The sequence below is a fragment of the Opisthocomus hoazin genome, chromosome Z, assembly GCF_030867145.1.
Source record: "Opisthocomus hoazin isolate bOpiHoa1 chromosome Z, bOpiHoa1.hap1, whole genome shotgun sequence".
NCBI lineage: Eukaryota > Metazoa > Chordata > Aves > Opisthocomiformes > Opisthocomidae > Opisthocomus > Opisthocomus hoazin.
Genome location: NC_134454.1, coordinates 43,998,269 through 44,019,057, shown reverse-complemented (window position 1 = coordinate 44,019,057; position 20,789 = coordinate 43,998,269). Strand labels below are relative to the sequence as shown.

Genomic DNA, 20,789 nt, shown 5'->3' with positions numbered 1-20,789 from the left:
TGTGCTACTGTGTCCCTCTGATTTGATGATTAAGATGAATACCTGGTGCCTGGATGTTTGAATTCAGAATTTTCCTACCAGTTCACAGGGTACACAGAGAAGCTGGAATTTAAGCTCGCTTATGTGTGAATACAAGTGTGGTAGCACTCTGAGACTCTTCCAGAAAGAAAGTGACAGAAAATGTACAGAAAATACCAGATTTCTAATGAAAGTAGCTATCCTTCTCTGATCTTTCCTAAGAGGACAACTTTTCCCATATTTATTGCTACACTGAGGCTTCCACTACAAGAAAAATGGTGGGAAAGTCTGTACTCGAAGATGAATTTACCACAAAAAATTTTTGTCTGACTTAACTAATATCCACCTAGCACCTCACTCAATCATATACTCTAGAAGTGACTTGACAAAAGTTTTAATTCTTCCTTATATTTAGCAGACACATAAATTCACTGAAATTTTAGCTGTATATGAGATTACGGCACCTGAGAATGGCTCAATAATTTTGGAGGCAAGACTTGTAAAAATAAAGTCCTAACGTGTACAGTGAAAATTCCACAAACAAAATGTTCAAAGCTATGAACACTTTAAAGATTTTTAATTGGTTATCATTCATCTACTTTCTATAAGACCTACTTTTATTCCGGCTCTGCTGGGAGAAATATCACCTGCTTAACCTTTAGAAGATAACAGAGAGCCAAGAGAGACATTTTTCAAAGAACTTCCACAGTAAAAACAGAGGAAAGTAGTGACTTAATGACAGACGAGGAAAACTGCATTTAGCATATGTTCTTGGTAAGCACAAACCTTTGGTCAAAGTGTCATAAAAATTCATTTGAAACAATCAATAAAGCAGATGTTAAGCTCAGCAAAATAAAAAAAAACTGCCACAGTAATGACAAAAAACAATGAACCCATAGAACACTGAAATTTTCAAAAACAACATTCACATGGATGTTTAGATGATTAAACTGCTCTGTTTTATGCTTCCTACAATACAGGTGAACTAGTGATTCAGGATGAGGGATTTTCCAAACATGTCAGCTTCAATGTCCCAAAACAACTATGAGTTTAGAAAGCCACCAAACATTAACAGATTTCTTTATTGCACACTGAAACATAAAAATAGGACCAAAGAAAAACCCCCAAAACAACCACAGGAATCATGATCACACTATGTAGCAATAACAGAATAGCCTAGGAACACTATAAAATATCAATGGGATTTCCTTGTAAGTAATTTAGAAATGAATACAATTAAAAAGGCTTCAATAGTATGTTTTAAAGACAAACACTCAGGTCTGAAACACTGGAAGACATATCCAAATAATTTTCACTGGTTTGCCTGGCATGAAAAACCAAGTATGTCTGCTTCTATGTAATTTACTAGATCAGAATGCTGTTCTACGTTGTTCATCCCCAGTTTTGGTTTTCTGTTTTATCACATATTAGAAAATGACTCACCACAACATTTACTTTGGTTTTATTCTCTTTTTTACTACAAAGACTTTGGGGGACAGTCAGCAGATGTAGTGAACAGAGAACAGCTTAATTTACTGTGTCACTTGAAAGAATCTGAAAATAAAGGAGACATCAAAAGATGCAATGGGCTAAGTCATCAGAATTTGTTGGCATTCCATACACTGAAAGACTGGATATTACACAAAGCAGCCAGACCTTTTCTTGTTCCATACCAGAGAATCATACAGCTAGCAGTCTGATAAGATAAATATCACTAAATGGAGGAATATGCCATAGGTACTGCCCTTTATACAAGTCACCATTAGAAAATACTGATTTTAGCCAGAGTCAATAAGAAAGTTGTTATTTTCTGTCCTGTTTTGTCTTTTTTGATTCAATAAATGCACTTTCCTATTATATCTCAAACCAAGAAAACAACAAGCCATAGAACTGAATTTCGTACATTTTCTTCTAGCAGTAAAGAGGTGTGGGATGATACTTCTAGGGACATCCCAACTTCAGCTCACACTAGTGTCTGGTCCCTCTGAACAGTTCAGATACACTGTATAAAGCTGGAATTTTCTAAAATATTCCACTTCAACCTACAAGTTGCTGCTAAAGTTATTTCTAGTATTTTTCCGCCGTCAAATACTGGAAAACATTTAAGCAAGACTCCCAGAAAATTAGATTAGAAATAAATGTAGCCATTCACTTACACTGACTTTCCAAACCATTATGAAGAAGGGACATATTTTTAACCACAACTGCTCAGCCATGAAAGTCTAGGCCACAAGTTGTCTTCTGAAACTAAAGCTTCAAGAAAAACACTACTGACCATTAAACATGAGACCAAAAAAGTGGCAATTCTTTCCATGATTGCAATGGTAGTGATAGTAGATCAGCACTGAGTTCTGCTGAAAGGTCCATCAGAAATCTTAATATCTCTAATATCAGGTGAAGTAGCCTAACTCAGAAGCTTCTGAACTGTATTAAATTAGACCCCCCAAAAAACAAAAACCTCCAAACCAAAAAACACCCACCCTTTCTCAATATCATGCTTTAATCTGTGCCCAGAGATCAGTTTTGTACAAGCCTAGAAAAGTCTTTTCCTATCTATACCCACAAGAAGGGTTTACTACACGCAGTGATGATGCCTGATACTTTAATCAGAGGTAGCTTTCTGCAACAGACGAAATTTAGTTCTTCTAGACAGTGGATTAAGGGCCAGGATGCTGTGCAGCTTGTACCATGGGGAATGGTAAATGAGGAAAACAAAAAACACCCAGATCTAAAGTAAGGTAAAAGGCTCAGAGTTAGGATGCAGAACATAGGAAGCATCCCTTTAGAGCGAGCTTTGCTGCTTCTCTACAGAAGAAACAGAAACATTGAAAACAGCAGCAGCATTGCTAGGAACAGCCAGCTGTGACACTGCACAGTAAGAACTGTTTTCTGACCCCTGAACCCTTCTCCCTCAACGGCAGCAGCAAGCTCTGGCACATGCAAAGAAGGAAAGGGCTAACAGCTATTTTGCTATCCAGAGCAATCTACTGCCCCGAGCAACTGCCTGTCGTGCCTCCGGCAACAGACAGTCCCGATTTTAACAAAACACTGGGGGGATGGGGGGCGGCAAATAAACCCATAATGTCAGTAAATTCAAATTACTAGTTTTCCTTCTGTTTCACAAGTACATCAGTAATACCATAATGTGTTTTTTCAAACAATTATATACCATCTACAAATGCTGAATTCCTATACTTTTTCAAAGGTAACCAGAATGTTTCTCAGATATATTGCAGTATAACATGGTATAAAACAACCACTTCAAAGCAGTTATCTCTCTCTAATATTTATTAATTACAAGTATTTTCCTTTTGATTAAGCTGCTGGTTTGTTTTCCTTAACAGGCTGACTCTTCTACGTGATCAAAACCAAAAAATGTTACATTGAACAGAAATCCTGTAACTAATCACCTGGTAGGGTGACCATGACTATTTCCAGACACTTCCTCTCCCTCTGTAAGCCAGTAACAGATTGCAGTTATTAACAGGTCAGTGAATAAATTAATTCCAGGGCACTGGAAATTATGTTCACGAAATGAAAAGTGGCCTTGCTGACATTGCATCACTATTTCTAGACAGTGCTTGAACACCAAATAAATCTCACAACTTGGATGAGCGCCAAAAACTAGTGACCTAGTTTCATTAGGGTGGGAAAAGACTAGCAATTGGTCCTATGAGAGCAGATTATGAAAATAACTTCACACAAAAACATTCCATAGAGAATTTTCTTTAAATCAGACATTTTCCAATCTTAACAGGTCACTGAAAACCCTCTCTCCCCCAAAAATGCCACAGTCTGAAATCCATTAAAGTTTAAAGCTAAAATGCACTTGCATTACTCACAATCACATTCCTATAGATCACTCCAATTAAACAGAATAAATATTATCATCTTTCCATCTTATTATCTATTTCCAGCTCATTCATAACAACTTAGTACTGTTTTAAATCAAAACAGCTTTTTCAGTGAAAGATGTAACACTTCAGGCTTAAACAAAGAGTTTCTACTAATAAAAGCAAGTCTATTTTTAAATATTCAGCACACAGTAATCTGCTCAGTAATCTTCCTTGATTAAAAATTCCTTGGCTTCTCTTCAAAAAGCACACTGAGCGTGGATGAGCTCAACAGCTGTTGACATAATTTTTAGGAACTTACCAAGTATTGTTGCCTCTATGCTAGCCCCCATTTATACACTCCAGCTGGTACACCAGAGCCCCACTCCCAATTCTTCACCTCCAGTAACATCTATATTGAGATGGAGACATGTTGAAGAGGAGAATCTTCATAATGATACACTGCAGAAGATATTTTGTCGTCTTCTTTTCATCTTTCCAAAGCCTGTTGCTTCCTATTTACTAACCAAGTGAAGTGCAGAAAGTAAACTGAAATACTGTAAGAAAACTAATCTTACACTTCTAAAAATCCCACAACATTCTTCTATAAACCAGACTTGAACATAAGTAATGCAACACATTACTTTCACCCACCTATCCCTGCTTACACAAGTCCTTACTAACACATGCCAATGACTAAACTGCAACTCTTGTCTGTGTGCTATGCACAGTTAAGGGTCACTTGTGCAATGACTTACACAAAAGGTCTAGAATTTAAACAACAGGAACACACTGCTCATTTAATCTCCTCAAAATTTTGGTTGTTTTTTTTTCCTCTGGATTCCCTCTGGGTTTGTTACTACTGAAACAAATCCTAAAAAATGATCATAATTTTTGTAGTCTTCACTGTGGCAAACACTGATGTCCATGGAAATTTTGACCAAATAATGACATAAAGATTTGTAAGTAAGTTTTGGAAGGACATACCCATAATTTAACATTCAAAAATGCTGTGGAAGTATCTGGGGGAAAAAAAATAGAACAAAAAACTAGACATCGGGATATGTTTCTTAAAACCATACTGATTATTTCCTTCTTAATAAACCATTTCTTGAAGAGAATCAATAGGGAAGTTTTAGCATCTTATTTGTTTCTCTTCATTTATTTAAAACTTCTAAAGTCCTCAGGTTTGTACCTTCAGCCTGCCTTGTTTCTCTGTCAGTAATCTCCTGATCAGCGTGCATATCTTTTCTCCTCTTTCTCTCTTGTACCTTCTGTCTCTGCTTTTTTGCACAATCTGTGTGTACAGATCTGAATTTCTTGCAGACTCCATCCCAAATATACATACAGACTGTGGCAGTATCATAGCTAGGTTCTGTCAAACTGTAGACTTAAAAAAATAAAGGGCGGGGGCATGGAGGGGGGATATGCCACAGAAGCTGAGTCACTCAAAACCACTTAAAAGAGTGGCTTATGAGCTGTTTGATTCCTGCATGGGAATGTTACTTTTCTTACCTGTGAGAATCATGCTGGTCTTCTACACATACTTTTTATCTCAGCTTCTGCAATTTGGTCATCACTTCTACAGAACTCCTGAAAACTACCAAGTGATACATAGTATGATCAGCTACATACATTAGCGTCCAAGGTCTCAGCTTCATCACATTGTATTAATTTGTGTCTATCACTATGCAGATTAACAAGTTTCTTAACGCTACAAGGAATACTTTAGTTACCCTTTCTAACATCTTATTTATGGAATGGACAAACCAAGAACTAAAATAAGGAGTTTATGATTCCTGTGCTGTCAATGCAGAGAAACAGGAGTGATGCACGGCAACTAAGACTTCCAAAATTGCCTATATGGTATGAATAATCTTCTTCACTCCTTTTATTTTGCTGTTTTCTACCACCCTGCTACGTTTTTCATACACACATACTTATAGTTGGTAATGATACATTCCTGCTTGATTCTGTCATCAAAAGATAAAATTTGATTTTTCCATCAAAACCTCAATAAGTTAGAAAAAAATTTCTCAATGCAGACTGACTGGCTCATGCATTTTCATCTTCACTTATCACTGATTCTTTAAGGTTAATAATTTTCTGTACTAGACTCTGACTTTCACCTGCCTATTTTCTCTGCCTTTCCTAACACTCCTGAAGGAGTTCTTTCTCCTCACCACTTGTGTTACCATAGAGACAGGAAGACTAGAGAAAAAGTCGTATTACTTTGCCTAATAGAGATCATAAGCAAAGCTACAGGAAGAAAGGGCACTATTGAGACAATACTTGATCTTTGAGAATGAGCTGAAGTAGCAAAGAGTCTCTTCAGCAGAGGAATGTGGAAAGGTAATCAGACAAGAAGGTGGAGAACCTTAAAATTCAGAGATGCTGACTGTTGAAGAAGCTGAGCCTAGAACTTTGAAGATCAGGATTTTTGTTTTAGATCCTAGTGCACCAGAAGAGGTAAGACAAGTCAGCAGACACTGAGTTTAATCTGTCTGTTACTTATGCCCAAAATGCAATTATCTTTAATTAAAAAAAACTTCAGTAAGCCAATTTTTAAAAGAAAATTTTATGCAACTATTTTCCATATCCAGCAAATTTTTATTTTCCTCATGCCCCACCTTTCCCCAGAAACGTCAGTTATTATTACTTAGTCTTCCTTTTGTTTTCACATAAGCTTAAAAATGAGTTGAAAGAAAATAACACAAAAACTTTACACCAAACTGTGCAACTGGAAGTTTTTATCAGGATTTTGAGCGGACAAGAGAGCTTGAGATAGACACTAGGTGCTGGTTTCAGGACTTGTTTGGGGGTGAAAAGGGTGGTCTCTGAAAGTAAAAAAACGAGGTCTTGTGCAAAGTACATCAGGCTTCATACAACTTTTAAAATTAATTTCACACTTTGTGCCAGTGTATTTCACTAAAGGCATTCATGAACTTTGACGGAACCTTACAAGAGAATACAAAATTTATTTACCCAATTAGTTGCAAGTGTGTATACAGATAATTTTAACTGGCTTTAGAGAAACAAAGGGTTTCTTCACCTAGCAGCATTTTAGATAATTCTTTTCTCCATATACTTTATTCTCCCCACGTCCTTTTTACTTGAGTACCTCAAGTGAATATATCCTACTATGCACCCACGCTACGAAACCTACTGTGAATTCCATTCATGTTGTTACAGTCTGCTTAAACTGTAGTTTCTCTTCAGTGTCATACTATTCCATATATGGCGAGAAAATCAAATTGCAGAAGCAAAGTTCATGTTTGCTTTCTTTTCAGAACTTCATTCCTTAGTTACCAATAGAACAGAAACGGTCTGGAAAAGATACAAATGTGATAGTACAACCCACACTCACTGAAACAGTACCTGAACAGGGCTTAAATCTACATAATTTAACAAGCATGGAAGAAACCAAACCGTTTGGCTGTCATTCAAAACTGAGCAATCCATCAATCTCACAAAACAATTCACAAACTGATGAAAGCAGATGCACTTATACACCTATGAGAATGAGAAATACAACTGATAACATTTCTCAGGTTGTAAGAATTAATTTCAATAAAAACAGTACTCCAAAATTCTATCTTTCTATATAATAAACATTTTATAACCCGAAGATATGACAAAGGTCTAAAGAACATTCAATTACTGTTTATTACAAAGGTTTGATTCCTCTATAGGTATATTATACTAATCTCAGACCTTCCATGCTTTGCTTTCCAACACCAAGAAAATTCCCCTTCTTTCCTTTTACACTTCATCTAATGCTCAACATGGCTTCTAGGGCTTTCTTTTGTCCCTGTTTCATTTCCTCTTTCCTCTGCGGCATCAAAGGACTGACTTCGAGTAGACACAGTATGCCGTGCTGCTCCTTATGATACTGAAATTTCTCAATATTTGATTGATAATACTGATTTGTAAATACGACATCTCCAAATTTAGGTCAGGAAGAAATGCTCTGCCATCTCTGCCAGCAGAAACAACAAAATGTCGAAGTGGTCAATTACTTACTCTGAACTTGACATTTCAAACAACATTCTATACAACTGCAGTCACTTTGGACACTGACGATAGCCTTGGATACCTCCTTTTTCCATAAGAAGTACTAGTTGTGTTTTTAATACGGTTTTGGAAAGCATCCTATGGCTAGCATGCAAAGGGAAAAGCACAGATTGTTCTGTGGATCACTCTGCAAATGTTAAGTACTGTATGCTTCATGTAGATATACGGGATAGTTCTGATTACATGGAGTTCTCCTATCATCTTCTCTTCTGCTGTACACTGTCAATACTTGCAAAGTATTCTGTTTATATAGAGAGATTGTAAACAAAATTTGCAAAACATTAAAGTATGGAGCTTTCGCAGTGTTAGTATTGCATGACATTTTGAAGTTTTGCCTCCACATCATCACCGTTACAACTGATCATAAAGCCAAGGAGAAAATGAGCCATTTGATGAAAACCATCTTATTTTTATTTAATGAAAGGAAAACGCAAGAACCGCAATTCTCCATAACTTACAGAAGCAGAACCAATTTACCTCCCTCTGATAACATTCTATTGTGTTTAATTACTTTGAGAAAAGAGTGGATGTTCAAACATCTGTTTTCTACACTATTAGTAATTTTTTACTTCAGACCATTTATTTAACCCAACACATAAAATAAACATTACAAAATATTAAAATGCAAATAAAGCTATCTAGACAGCAGATGATTGAAGAAAAAGTAGATAAATGTTCTTACAGTAACTAATTTAGGGTTTTTACTGTATTAAATCACAGTATGATTGTATATGCTCAGCAGTCACTGTTAGACCTCAGTAAAAAAAAAAAATTAGTGTTTCTCATAATTGTAAGGGAAGAATAAGAAAGTGCATCTCCTGGGTTATTCCACAGTAAATAATTTTTAAGAACTATATTGATGAAATGCTGAAGTTATTGATTTAGGAACTTAAACAAAACTGCCTTCTACTGGTATTTACCTTGGGAACTTCACAATATTAAAAATCTGACACAAGACTGGGATAAGGAAACAGGAGAAGTAAGAAAAGTCACAAGAGTGTTTATGGAATAACCAAAAAAAAAAAGAGAAACAAACTCAAAGCTAATTGATTCACTTCAGGTTTTTTTCCCAATCAGTCAGTCAGTTGTCACAGGACTAAGAGTTCAACTTTAAAAATGTAAGAGGACTCAACTGGTGTCCTTTATGTAATAAGAAAAAACTGTGTACGTAAGAACTAGGGAAACCTTGTGGAAAAAGGAGAAGACAAGAGTAGGCTAGTGAGGGCGGGAATAAAGATGGAATGGAGAGATACAGGATTACTCAGGTAAGATGTATAAAGTTATACATACAAAATATGCAGATTTTTCTGTCTAAATATCTCTGTAAGGATGTACTATCAAGTGGCACCTACATGCAGAAAAATGCACAGAAGCCTTTAAGTCCCACCCCAGACACTACCACAAATGGCGAGACTTTAATTTTTTCAGTATTTGTTGTATGCAATTATTTCTACTACTGTTGAAACTAAAGTACAGAAATATAAAGAATATGCTAACAATACATTGTAAGGTGCGTCAGACTTCAACTTGAAATGTCTGAAATTTTATTTAACCTTTATACTTGGCTGAATTGTACAACTACTGCTGTGAGCAAGCTCACATTCTATATGAGTTTTTCACATCTGGAAATTCCCTTGACATCTTTCTCATCCAAAATAGAATATTTTTTTCAGCTTTAAAATAAGTCCTGTAACAGAGACCTTCACATTGTTTTGAAAAGAGAATGATGAATACTTTAAGAGATAAGGAAGACACACAATGATCATCTAAACCCAGTTTCCATTCTCACACTCCTTTTCTTCCTATGCAAAGAAAACTAATTTTTTAGTGTGTTCCTCTGTCATCTTTTATCAGCTTATAATCTACAAGTACCCTAATTTACCCAAACACATTTGAAAGTTTAGAAAAACAGTCAAAACAGTGTTACCAAAGTCGAAAGAGAAGAACACAGAAATGCTGCCATTAAATATCTCCCTTGCTATATGTTTTAAACACAAAAAAAAGTCCAGCCCACTATGTAACAAAGCTTCAGTTTCACCTTTGGAAAAAAGCATTCAAAGTAACTTTAAGATGTAGAAAGAAGAAATAGCTTATTTACAAACACTTTTTTAAAGATGTAATGGAGTGGGTTTTTTTCTTTCTTTACTTCTTTTGTTTCTAAAGCCTTCTTGGTAAAATATGTTTTGTTTTTAAACTGAATACTGTCCAGGAAAGCATGATCCCAGGGATTATGTGGTGGGTTTTTATTTTACCTTTAAACAGAGGAAGACAGCTCTGTAATGAAGTAGTGCGGTCTGGGGGAGGAGCAAGGAAGAACAAAGGCAAAATTCATTTTGATGAGTTGAATGAAGCCTTGTTAAATAAAATGTCTTCGTAAACAAAATAAACAAAAAAAAGGAGTGACAGCTGTAAGCATGCAGGCCAGTAGCTACAGTTTTAATCTAGACAAGTCAAATTATGGGCTGACACAACTGTATTAATTTCAATTAAGTTCCATTATTTTATTTTGTCTTTTTTGTGGAAACATAATTTTTGATGTATAACAATACCTCAGCTTTACACAGAAAACTTTCACGGAAAAAAACTGCATAAAGAAAACCCAAATTATTTTTTATATATATACACCTGTGTTTCCTAAGTGTTACTATCACAGAATATTTTCCTTTGTCCAACCAATTATATCTCATTCTATTAACACACTAAGAAAGTTTATGTATGTTGTTTACAAGCATATTTATCTTCTAGTAACAGATCTATTACTGAGTGGTATACAAATAAGATACTAACATATAAGAACAGATCTGCCAGCAAGGAATCATTTATCAATTGCAGGCCCAGTGTGACATCCGTTGTGAAAGTCTAAGGGTAAACAACAGAAGTAAATCATGGATGGAGATAGCTCTAAAAAGCTACAAAGGAGAAGAACAGAGGACTTTAGGTACAAATGCTCCAAAAGACAATTTTCAACTAAAGAGAAACTTGTCACTGTGAAACACTTCCTCTGCAAGTTAAGAGACACCAGAGACTAGATTCAATTAACGAAAGAGGTTTGCTTTCTTCTTACTTCAGTTTGGGAAACAACAACAAAGACAAGGAACATGATCTTTGTGTAAAAAAGACTCTTCCTACATTATACTGAGTTCTGTACAGACTAAAGCAGGACACAGAAAATATGTCGTTTAAACAGCTTTTTGACGAAGAGATCCAAAAAATCAACTCCTTTTAGCAATGAACAGCTTTGAGAAAAGCCACTCTGACTGATAACGAGCATCTCCTTAAACCCCAGAGCTAATAATGTCTGTTTTCCCATGAAATCCTGTCCTCCTATGAACTCACTGCTGACCAGTGAAAGGAGTATTCTGACCAAAACATTTTCCACAGCTAGGACATCCACGACACTTCCCTCCTGTTCCCATTGCTCCATGCCCAAGAACAGGTTACTTCTTGCTGAAACCTTTCAGCTGAGGACAATAAAACTTCCCCTTCATCTGGCCACCTACTTTTATTAAAAGTCTCAGGGCTTTCTTTTTTGCAACCACTGCCCTGTACTCAAATTAGACCACAACTAGCAAACAGACCCCAAGTTCATAGCGAAGAAAAGTGAGGAAGAGAGGGCATAAACAAACAAATAGAAACTCTAGTATATATGCTTGTTGTGGTGGCATAAGACCACTAGTGCAGTGAATAGTGACTGACTGGCAGACTTTCTTTAGAAAACAGCCATCGTCAATATTGATTCTCAGGTAACGTCCCCAGCACCGAGTTACCAAACCATCTTTTATCTTCTAGGGGGACAAACAACTCTGTGACTAGACAGCTCTGGTGTGTCTAGTCTCTACACAGTTCCTCTGTTTCTCTGAATCTTGACTTCCTTACTAGACAGTGGGACGTACTGAAGAGCAAAAATGGAAACATTTTCTACTTTCCCTAACTCAGTCTGGCAGCTAAGGCTTTTTGTCGTAGTGGAGAGAACTGGATTTAAATTTCCAAAGGCAGAAGAATCAATCCTTCTCACTCATAACCTGAGCAGCTGGGCTGTGCACAAAGCTACTGTGTAAAAGGAGGTACTGCTGTCACCCCACTTGGTCTTGCTCTGCTGCCTGCCACGGATAAATTTTCTGAGGAAACTCAACCTGCTACCACAGATAAGGCATGCTCTACAAATGCCTACTTGGTTGAGACCCTCCATAGACTTGGCAGGAACAATTCATTTTGGTGTATTAACCACCATTCAACTAACTGCTGCTCAACCTCCTTCCACCTGGGAAGATTACGTTAAAACTCACTGGTCACTAGACAGCAAATGACGAGGCCTTTTGATGGCCACATTTCAAAATAGGATGGATGTACTGGGTTCACATGCCAAGGTGTTGGTAGCAGGGGGGCTACAGGGGTGGCTTCTGTGAGAAGCTGCCAGAAGCTTTCCCTGAGTCCACTAGAGCCAACGCCAGCTGGCTCCAAGACAGACCCACCACTGGCCAAAGCCAAGCCCACCAGCAACAGCGGCAGCACCTCTGTGATAAAGTATTTAAAAGGTAAAAAAAATCTGAGTAAGGGCATTTGCAGCTGGATAGAGGATTGACAATATGTGAGAGAAGCAACTCTCCAGATGCCAAGGTCAGTGAAGAAGGAGGGGAGGAGCTGCTCCAGGCACCAGAGCAGAGATTCCCCTGCAGCCCACTGACAAGTCCACGGTGAGGCAGGCTGTGCCTCTGAAGCCCATCAAGGTACAGGGTAAAGCAGACATCCCCCTGGAGGACCCCACACCAGTGCAGGTGGATGTGCCCAAAGGAGGCTGTGATCACACTGGAGCAGGTTTGCTGGCAGGACCTGTAACCCCGCGGGGGACCCACGCTGGAGCAGCCTGTTCCTGAAGGACTGCACCCCATGGGGAGGACCCACATTGGGCAGTTTGTGAAGAACTGTAGCCCGTGGGAAGGACTCATGTTGGAGAAGGTCGTGGAGGACTGGCTCCCGTGGGAAGGACCCCCACACTGGAGCAGGGGAAGAGCATGAGGAGGAAGGAGCGGCAGAGACAGGGTGTGATGAACTGACCACAACCCCCATTCCCTGTCCCTCTGCGTCACTTGAAGGGAGGAGGGAGGGGTGGGGAGAAGACGTTTTTAAGATTTATTTTTTATTTCTCATTCCCCTGCTCTGAATTGATTGGTAATAAACTAAATCAATTTCCCCAAATCGAGTCTGGTTTGCCCATGATGGTAATTGGTGAGTGATCTCTCCCTGTGCCTGTCTCAACCCATGAGCCCTTCGTCATTATTTTCTCTCCCCTGTTCAGCTGAGGAGAGGGAGTGACAGAGCGGCTTTGGTGGGCACCTGGTGTAGAGTCAGGCTAAACCACGACAATGGAATACAACATAACATACAATTAAGTCCAAAATGTCATAGCTGATCAGCCTGGAATCTATATTTTAATACTAACAAATTCTAGCAACATTCTTCTAACATAGCTTTCTGAGTGTAACTTCCTGGGGTTGTAAAAAAAGCAAAGAGAATATAAAGAAGTTTTTCATACAGCCTCAAACACCCACATTAATTATGACCCAAGTTAAAATCTTTACATCTACCGCACACACTTGGCAGCTGATGGAGCAGAATAAAAACAGTAGTAGCTTGCCATGCTGCAGGGACGTACTTCGAAGAAGCAACACATTTTGTCAGCATATTTCAGATGTACCAGGTGGCAGCAGAAACCTACTGAGGCTTCTTAATGGCTACGGCTCTCTTCTCAGCTCCACTGCCCAGTCCTCCTTTGCCTCAGAGCAGCTCGAAGTAAGCACTATAAGAAAATATTCCATTCACCCATGAAGTCTATGGTTCAAGTGGGCATCTCTGGTTTCTCTACACAAATGGCAAATGCAATTCCTTCACTCATTCTTCACTTGCTGATGACACAAAGTATGATCACTTACTATTTGGATGACAGGATTCCAAAATAGCTGAAATATTGTCATTGCTCAACAGGACTGGTGCAAGTACAGGCTGATCAGGAAAAAGTTGTGATAAGCTCAAATACACTCAGCAAACATAGTCCTCAGAAAGGCAGACAGGAATAGTGAAAAAATTCCTCACTGAATAGATCCCAAAACATTTTACATTTAAAAGGCATTGTAAGGTGGTGAAATCTGTCATAGTTTTCGAGGAGCTGAAGACATCTGCCCAAATCATTATTTCAGGATGAGAAAAAAAAAGATTTTTCAAACCTTAGTCTTTGAATAGCAATAATATATTCTGAATGAAACTCCTAATGAGTCAGTCACCTAGCATTTTAAGGTGGAAGTGTTAGAAGTCTGAAACCTCTATAATTAACTAAAGACAAGGAAACATGAGATAATCTAAGTAAGCTGAATACCAAGAACATATGGAGAACACAAACTTCTTGCACTGGAGAGTATGTCTCCACTACTGTCCCGCAGCATTCCTTAGGAGAGGGTGGAGTGGGAGGACAAAGGGGAAAAAATGTCAAAGAAACAACATGATTTTCTGTCTTTTTCTTCACTAGGACTTCATCCACCCTGAATCCAGGAAAAGCCAGTCAACAACAGAATTTGAATCCTAAAGTACCAGATGTTATGTTATGTACCGTTATTCAAATTACCATTTTTGTACAGTGATAATTAACTCTATCTTTTTTCCATCTCATCCTTAGCAAAATTATTCAGCCTTCAGGTCAAGACACCAAATGCCATTTACCGCATCACTCAACACTGACTTAGTTAACGAAGACTTTGATTAAGAACATAATATACTAGTGCTACTCCCTAAAAATGAGACATACATTTTTAGTATTTTTAGTATTTTTTGTAAGTAACATGAGCAATAAGCTTTAAATCATGCCATAATCCTTAATAGAAATATAAAAATAAGCAGAAATTCATAAATAACAATCCAAAATCAAACATCAAGACCACTTGTTATTTAGGTATCCATGGTAACAAAAGCAAAACATTCATACCTGCACCTGGAATGATTGCCAACTTTGTTTCAACTAGGCCCATTTTAGCAGAAGAGGCTAAAAAATAGAATGTAAATAAGTTCTTTCTATAATCTATAAGAAAGAAACTTTGAAAAACATGTAATAATGAATAAATCACTTTAAAAACATTTGTTTACAGAAGTCCTTAAATAGATTCAACTGATCTGCCTTTAGTAAAAGAATCAACTACTCCCATCAAGGCAGCTCTGCACCAAAGCAATTACAGTGAGTAACAGAGACTTTTTTGCAAAATTTCAAATACTAAAAGACTGTTATTCTTTAACATCTTAAAATGGGGAAGAATTCTGTATCTGATCATTACGAATTGTTTAGTTGGCAGAATATTCTCTAAGGGTCAAACAGCTTTATATACCATAAGTTACTGGCAACTGATCAAGACCAAGTTTCCATTCACTTTCCAACAAATGGCTTTACACTTCTGACAGCTGGATAGGTCAAGGTTCCTCTTTTCACGCGTTGTTGTCACTTTTCTTGTGTAACAGCTTGATTGCTTGTGTAATAATACTCTCACCAACAACTTTCGTTTTTTCCCTGCAACCTGTTTAGGTAAATCAAATCTCCATCTAGAACACCTCAAATACAGAAGAGAATACTTTAATAACTAAATGAAATATCAAAAGTAATTACATAACCTTTCTGACAATACTGATAAAATGAAGGTCATAAGAACAAAATAAAATATGTAACAACAACAATCCAGCTGTCAGTGGTCAGTTGTCCTAGACAAGTTTCTGCTAAATCCCTTTAAAATAATGGGTTATAAACAACATCAAATACAAAATGTTTGGTAAGATTGTTGCCCAAACAAGGATTAGGCAAGCCATCTGCAACATTAACAATTCTGCCTTCTGTGAACAGGATTCAGACCTACCTGCTACTCTTATATCACAGGCTAACGCAAGTTCTAGGCCACCACCTAATGCAGTTCCATCTATTGCAGCAATAGTAGGTACAGGCAGATTAGCTGAAAAAGAAAGCACCAATTAACATCAGCCTCACAAAGAACATCTCTGAAACACCATTTCATTACTTTTTATTCAAAGTACTGCCATGCTATGGGAAAAAAATTTCCATACAACAAAGCAGGACTAAAAATTGATTGCTCAGCAATACTTTACCAAAAAAATCGATCGTCCCTCTAATCATTCTGTGGCTGAATAGGTTTGCAAGCCTTTTTCTCTAGCTTCTGCTCACTTTTGACAAAAATCTGAATAGTAAGCTCCAAAAACATACGTAGCAGAGCTAGGCAAACAACAAAACAGGAATACTTAAAACAGGCACATACACAAACAGTCCCAGCTGAAAGACAGATGCCTCAGCATAACCATCTGTGACGCCAGCATAGCTGGAAGATCTCTGTGTCTTAATATTCGCAGACGTAGTGTGGCCACCACTACTGCCCCTTTTCTCCTGTAAAGCCGTAGCCAACAGCTCAATGGAACGTGGGAAAGTTTTCAGTCGGAGAAAGAGATGCACATGCAGCCAGTACACACGACAGGTAGCAGGGCTCCAGAGGCCTGTGCAACCACAGAACGGTTTGCATTTAATTTATCATCAGTGTTCTGTCATTTCAACATTCAGCTTAAGGCACTGCTCTTCAGCTTCAACAAGTTTAAGTTTTCTTCCCTCCTCACCACAAACTCAAAGAAGTCTGAGGAAAAATGTATTTTTTACTCACAAAATCAACTTGTATATTATAGCTTTCATTATATTTAACATAACATTTACCGCAAGCTATCAATAATTTTAAACTATACTCAATCAATATTTCAGTAGTACGTTATTATACTGAAGTTTCAAAGCTAGTCAAAAGCAATTCAGTAGTTGAACACTTGGGTGTACAGCCTGTTGAAATGTTAAACCAAGTCTTGACAGCAAAAGCTTTTTCTGCAGATGTTAAACCAATATTTTCTTTCTTTTAATGTTTCAGCTACTTGAATTCAATGACCAGGTCATTCAGTTTTAGTTGGAAATTGGAAAAAAAAGCCTGCTGCCAAAATATAAATTAAAATGAGGTGTGAGAGTATGCTCTCTCCTTTTAAAATCTAGGAGGATAATGTGGCCAAGAATGACTAATTTAATGTACTAATTACAAATAATACTTCCTTTCTTTAGTGAACTAGTTAGTTCTAAATTTAGAAGTTGTGCTACGTAGCTTAATTTTTCCCTTTGACAGATACAAATCAGATAATTTCATTAAAAAAAAAAATCAATTAAGTGTTAATGTATATCAGCATGAACAAATCTGTATACAAACTGGTACTCTCTCACTGGGTAATAAAACAAATTATTCAATTAAAGGAAAGGCTTTTTTTAGCTTCAAATCGACATCCTTTTATGATTAACAACTAATGACAATGCAACTGTCTTTAAAAAAAGAACAAAAATTTACCAATGCTTTTCTAGATTATAACGGATGCTTTAAATCAAAGTCCCTTGGTTGCTGGTTTAGATCATATTAAAAGTGATTATCTGAATCAATTCTGATATCAAAAGAGACTACTGATTATGGTCTGGAACATCAACACTTGCAGTCACTTAAAAGAGCCAAAGGTATCCATTAGATTTGCCATCTACAACAAAAGGCACAGGAAACTCAGGAATAGGAGTAACATCTGCTCTTCCTCTGTTTACTTCTTTAGTTACAAGGGAAGGCAAGAAGAGAAGGCAACTCTCCTTTCCAGCAGGGGCAGGTTGCTGACCAAAACTCATAATCCCGTCACCATAACCAATCTGCCAAACAGTTCCGCAATCCAAGTTCAAGGCTGATACAGTTAGCATTTATCTTAAAGGAATCTGCCTTTACCATAGGTAAATGAAAAATAATTCACCTGAACATGAAGGTATGGTCATTATTAACTGTACTTTTCAGCAGTTACTGCCTGTATGTATGTTCCATTTCTCAGAGACTAGCAAACAGTATCTGGAGCACTATTTACACACCTTTTGCAGTGGTCCAAGGCAGACTACTTTCTCTATGATAAGCAAGTTCCAGAACTAGCTATGGTACAATTCAAGTAGACTCTTACACTTGGACAGGAAAGTTATAGAAAGAGTATTATAAAACCGCTTGCTTTCAAGAATTACAGGCAACATTCCTATCCAGAAATACTAAAATTCATAATTCAAAGGCAGAAAAAGCAGTTTGATACCATATCTAAGAATCATCACTTCCCAATGATATTAATTTTAAAGGACCGCCTGACGTGGAAGTTGACAATGAATGAATGGCAAAATACAAATTCTTTCAATAGCTCTATGCATACCTATCAAAAGAGTTGAAAAAATTAATCCTTTTAACATGATCTTGTGAAGCATCAGAAGTAGCAATACAGATATAAATTAGCAACTGCTCTGGATTGTAAACTGAGTTTCTAAGTCACCAGAACTTCTTACCAAGGGTAAAGCCTCTTGGAATATTCACATTTTGTAGCACAAGAGGCACTCGTTCATGTTTATCTGCATGATTTTAATACACAGCTGCCAAAACTGTTCAGCTCAAAACCAAAGCAGAGATGATATTTGACAAATTATGCCCCGCAGACTTCACTGAGTTGCATGCACTCAAAGTTTAAGAACAACAAATTATGTATTATGTAAATAGACAGGTCAACCTCCACAATGATTCTACATAGCAAGGCTCATTTGCTATGAGTGCTAGAGAAAAACTATATAAAGCTTTGCCAAGAAGCCCAGTGATTTTATTCTCTAACATTCCACATTTTTGTCACACTGTAAATAACAGATATAAATTTCAGGCAATTGCTGTACTCCTAATCATTAGTGCTAGATTCTAGATCTGACATGGGTTTATCCATATGCAGTCATAAACTGCATAGTAAAGTCCACAAAAGGGATTAGAAATATTTATAAAAGAAACAAAATAATTAAACTAAATTAGAGTGCATAACACACAGACAAGAGCAGACCATGTGTATACACAGATTAACGCTGGTAGAAGTAGTTAAAAACAGACTGAGTAACAAGCCACATAAACTAGTCAGAGAATTGCACTGAACTACTGTAGTAAAAAGTGTGGAATATGAAGAACACTAAATAATAAGTCAGTTCATACAATGAATGAAAGATTACTTCACACATCTATTGTGGTGTAAAACAGGCTACATTTTCTGTAGATACACTTCCATTCTGCATATAAAACAAGTGTCCCAAGCAAAAGCCGATACTCATGTCCTGATATAATAACAATGTTTAAAGATATTACAGAAAAGGAAGATTCTGACTACAGTAGAGAAAAATAAGGGCCCATCTCAGCATATGTTAGTCCTAAGTCAGCAACAGAGCCAGATACAAGACAAAAATGCACTTCTGTATTTGAGTTTAGACTAGCTGAAGAGGAGACAAACAGGGACAAGTAGATCAAAATAATTTTTATGTATTAAGTTATTTGAGGAATAATCTGTTAGGACAGAAAGAGATAGAACCTGTATGAAAGAATGTTAATTGGCCATTCAAGACATGATACAGGTGGAGTGACTAGCAGGTAAACTGAAAAACTAAGAAATTAATGGCATGCAAAAAACTTCAATACGAGAAACTAAACATAATAACATGATACAGCTCATTAAGTCAAATAAACCCACACAAAGCGCAAACAGACATTAGAAAATATTATATACAGCAATATAAAGAAATGGGCCTGTTCCGCACTCTGTAGTAACTGTGGATCTTCAGCTCAACTTCAGGAATGCATTTCTGGGAAATATATATTACATGTCATTTCAGAATAGGCTGAGCAGCAGCATCTTGTAGTCTTGGGATGTCTCCTTCTTTCCTGTGACTCTCCACTACTGAAAGATATAAAGAGTAAAGCAAGCTAAACTCTCCCACAACTTTGTTACTAGTACATAATGTCACAAGAGAAGGACTTTGCATCTAAGCACATAAAAACACATGTAATGTGTGGGAAGCAATCTCAAAGAATCATAACTGTTTTGAAGCAGGTAATTGTTATTTTATCTCTAAGTGACTTTCCACATGATGTCCACAGCTGGTGACTAACAAGGGATTTCCCTTCTGCTTAGAGATTATTGTATGATGAATGAAAGATCAGCATATGAACATAGGCACTGGGTCTGGAGGATTCAACCAAGAAATAGTTTCTCAGATGTGTGTCATAAAGCCCACGCAGCTGATTCATATATTGCGGACACTGATATTCCTCAGATGGAAAGCAGAAGTTGCCTGAATTCTATTGACCTGAATTTATTTGGCTATTTAGTCCTCTGACTAATTCACGAAAAAATCTGCTATAAAAGTGCACATATGTAAGATAATATCTGAGAGGAAACTGAATTACACTTAATACTTTCTTAGTAACTTTCAAACAGCCTTCTTCTATTCTTGCACAACATCACTATTGGCAGACAATGAAATGGTCTGATCAACCAGGAAAAAATCTACTTTCTGCAGATATTGATGAAGAATGCTTTCCAAGCATTTGATATGAAACACTAAAATGAAAGACAGTCACCCTCAATCCCCCTCACTATTCCTCTATTGTCCTCCTATTACCTGGACAATGTTGAAAAAAAGTCCTTATTATTCATCTCTGTTCTTACTCCAGTGACCTCTGGCAATCAAACTTCATAAAGAACAGTTATTCAGATGTAAATCAGAAGCTAGTCACTACCTCTAGCACCTACTGAACCAGATTCATAAAGGTTACTGGTGACTTGTCTTTATCAACAGACAGCCAATGGTCTAAGAATAATTCTGGTCTCCCAGTACTGCCTGAAAACAAATTAGTGAGAGTAATCTACTTGTGTCAAAAATTGTGAGTCTCCCACTAAGACAGAAGTAGCAAGAGAATTCAAATTTACATGACA

The 20,789-nt window shown here is 37.1% G+C and overlaps 1 protein-coding gene across 1 annotated transcript in view; it reads right to left on the bottom strand.

Annotated features, from left to right (window-relative positions):
* Positions 1 to 20,789, bottom strand: part of AUH (AU RNA binding methylglutaconyl-CoA hydratase) — a 116,208-nt gene that overhangs the window by 42,605 nt on the left and 52,814 nt on the right. Inside the window, exons 5-6 of the mRNA XM_075411731.1 lie at positions 15,812 to 15,904; positions 14,899 to 14,955 (exon numbers count right to left, since the gene is read on the bottom strand). Coding sequence (XP_075267846.1) covers positions 14,899 to 14,955; positions 15,812 to 15,904 — 150 coding nt within the window. The remainder of the gene's footprint in view (positions 1 to 14,898; positions 14,956 to 15,811; positions 15,905 to 20,789) is intronic.